The sequence below is a fragment of the Etheostoma spectabile genome, chromosome 22, assembly GCF_008692095.1.
Source record: "Etheostoma spectabile isolate EspeVRDwgs_2016 chromosome 22, UIUC_Espe_1.0, whole genome shotgun sequence".
NCBI lineage: Eukaryota > Metazoa > Chordata > Actinopteri > Perciformes > Percidae > Etheostoma > Etheostoma spectabile.
The window spans coordinates 6,955,084-6,958,399 of NC_045754.1; the positions used below are offsets into that span (position 1 = coordinate 6,955,084).

General features: G+C 41.0%; 1 protein-coding gene across 1 annotated transcript in view; it reads right to left on the reverse strand.

Moving 5' to 3' along the window:
- sh3kbp1 (SH3-domain kinase binding protein 1) overlaps positions 1-3,316 on the reverse strand; it is a 31,410-nt gene that overhangs the window by 9,138 nt on the left and 18,956 nt on the right. Inside the window, exons 5-8 of the mRNA XM_032503450.1 lie at positions 3,143-3,281; positions 2,890-2,969; positions 1,381-1,460; positions 1,019-1,028 (exon numbers count right to left, since the gene is read on the reverse strand). Coding sequence (XP_032359341.1) covers positions 1,019-1,028; positions 1,381-1,460; positions 2,890-2,969; positions 3,143-3,281 — 309 coding nt within the window. The remainder of the gene's footprint in view (positions 1-1,018; positions 1,029-1,380; positions 1,461-2,889; positions 2,970-3,142; positions 3,282-3,316) is intronic.

Sequence of the window (3,316 nt, forward strand, 5' to 3'; positions counted from 1 at the left end):
CCCCCCCCCCCCCCCTCCATCACGTCCCAGATAGAGACACTCTCCTGTCACCTCCTCCAGAGCCTCATTAGAGCAGAGAGACTCTCCCCATAAAGCAACATAACAACCTCCCGCTCAGCAGGACCGGCTGACAAACATCCTTTACACAAACTTACACACTTTTTTGTGTCTGCAGGAGCTACAGGGCGACCAATATGGGATTTTAAAAGCCTTTTCACATACAAGTGTTTGATTTCTTTACTCACTTAGCTTATTTAGTTTATTTATTCTATATCTCCCAATTTCTTCATCCATTAGCCTCAGTGCTACTCAGGAGGTGACATGAGAGTTTCAGGTTCGGTGTAGTTGGTGAGGTTAGCTCATACATCATGCAGAAAGCAGGATTTTATAAAGGTTTTTTATTTAGACAACAAAATAAAGACAAAAAACAGTAAGTCCAGGATTTCATATATACTGTATTTGTATGTCTGTTAATGGTTAAAATGTGCTTTTAAAGATGCCAAGGCTAATGTTTTAGGGATAACACTAAATACTTTTTCATGAGAAATATATGAAACAGTATTTAGTGGTCAAAAAATGTATTTTTGGCAAGGTGAGACAGTCTTTGAAATGGTATTACGGCCATTAGACATACAATTCTTGTTAGAAACCGAGGCCTTTTAATTTGTTCCTTTATTTTGTTATCTATATAACCTTTCAAAAAAATCTGCTTTTCCGCATGCTTTAACTGTTGCTTTCCTCAACCGGCTACGCCTAACCTTCCAAGTAACTAAACAGCACTGAGGCTAAACCACAACACTTGAAACAAAGTGAGAGACAAAGGATGAAAATAAAACAAATCAACTAGATGAAGAAAACAAGATAAGTACAGAAAGAGAGAAAAACTTGACCCTACCGTTCTTTCCTCTGGTTCCTGTTAAACACACACACAGAGCTTTGCTACATCAGTGCCGGCAGCAGCAGCAGCAGCAGGAGACAGTGTGTGTGAATATGTAAACCTCAGTAAAAACTGTACAACCTCCCCTCCTCTTTCTCCCTCTCTCTCTCTCTCTCTCTACCCTGTGGAGCGCTCACTTCTGCTTTGCTTGTCATATCCCAGGGTGTGTGTGTGTGTGTGTGTGTGTGTGCGTCAACATAAACCACATCCACATCCTGTGCTGTGAAACTGAAACAGAGGAAGAGGAGGAGCCAAGGCTGGAACTTCCTTCCCACTTTATACAATACCATGATCACAGTATCAAAAAATGTATGTGTGCTGTCTGTCTGTGTGGTGTGTGTGTGTGTGTGTGTGTGTGTGTGTGTGTGTGTGTGTGTGTGTGTGTGTGTGTGTGTGTGTGTGTGTGTGTGTGTGTGTGTGTGTGTGTGTGGCACCGTTGCCACTCTGAGTCCACATCAATAGAGCGGGGTCTGAGCCTGAAGGGCTGGTCTTTGAAGATGTCACCAAAGCCAAACCCTCGAACCTGAAAGGAGGTGAGACAACACAGTGAAACACCAACATACTGCAATCTTTTAAGAATTACTTCACCAACAATCTGTGGCTCGACGTTCAAACATCAACCCCTGGGGGGCCTGAAAGTTTGTACACGGCTTCTTGGGCCTCAGCAGCTGCAGTCAGCAGTTTCAGTGGATTTAAATGGGAACTTGAGTCACCACAACTGCAGCATAATCCATTTCTCCCCTGTCTATTTGTAAGCTTATATTGTTCCCAAAATATGTCTAAACACACATTTGTCCCTAGCTCTGATAGCAGTTAGCTGCACTGTTGACCAACACAAGCTGTGAATTTAGCCATATTTTGAGTCTAATACTTAGACTGAATTGGCATTTTGTTTTACTTCATTCATTCACTCAAACATTGATATTATGTTATCCAGTTTCTTGTTGGATTCTTGACGATTTTGATTTGTTATCTAACCAATCAGGAGGGTGAGACTTGGCAGGTAGCGGACACAAACAACACTGATCAAAATAAATATATCTGTTAGTAGCTAGTATCTATATTCTATTAATTCATAGGCCTACTAAGCACTGATTGGTCGACTTCTTCTCCAAATGGCCGAAATAGCCAGTGAACCAATCTGAGAGGCGGGCAGCCATACGGTGGTTTGCTCAACCCACTCTTTACCATCACACACTGTTTACTCATTATTTTCTTAACACTTATTCAGCTGTTTCCCTTTGTTACACGCAACTAGATTAACTGTACTTACAAATCTAAACCCGCAGAAGTAGTGTATTTAAACATATTTAAGCAATATGAATATTTGGAAAAGTACTTAGCATATGGACGAATAGTGGAGAGTGCAATACTGCACAGCTGGTGGAGTGGGTTGAGTTATCTACTAAATGGGCATTTTAATATTTCTATTGTCACTGTAGAGTCTGTTCTAACTGCTATGAGTCCAAGCTGACGACATCTGCGGTTTTCCACCATTCAAGCCAGGATTAAAATGAAGTCTGAAAACTTGGCAAGTACAGCTGTAAGCACATATGTCCTTGGTGAACATTGTTGGTAGTCTATCTCCCACCAGAAAGTTGTTTTGTTTTTATGTTTTGTGCTTCCAACTAAATATGACCTTGTTGCTCACAGCGTACGCTACAGGGAATAAAAAGAAAAAATTGTCCATACCTAAACGAGTTTCAGATCTTGGGCAGGATAGTTCTTGTCTAATGATGGTCCTAAGACCAGTAAGAATATGTTGTTTCAGCGTTTCATAGTATCAAATTATAAGAGTTATCTCAAGACACTTTACAGACAGAGTAGACCTAGATCACACTCTATAATTTACAAAGATTAACAATTCCTATAATTTAAGTGATTTAAGTGCTCTATCATTATACCATCCATAGGTGCTCCATCATAGTACCATCAGTGATGTCATTGATTACCTTCTTGGGCTGAATTTCTCCTGACCCCGTTTCTGACCGACTGTCGCCTCCATCACTTTCACTGCCTGGGCTGTCCTTACCTACACACACAGAATAGGAAATACATACTAGCTTTGGCATTCCTACTAAAGTACAGTAGATTACAGTAGAATCATTTTCAATTCGAATTGCAAACAGAGCCAGTTGCTTATGTTTTTTTTTATTTTAATTTTTTTTTATATGCCTTCCCACCATCTGATTGGTTGAGACTCACTGGTGCGGGAGCTGCGCAGCTCCTCTTGCGAGGTGTTTAGGGAGGACGTTTCCGACTCCGTCTGGATAACTTTGGTGAAATTGGAGGGAAACATTCCACTCTTCCCATTTAGAAATCCCTCCCACCAGCCCTCTTCTACCTGAACAAACGAACACACACACACACACACACACA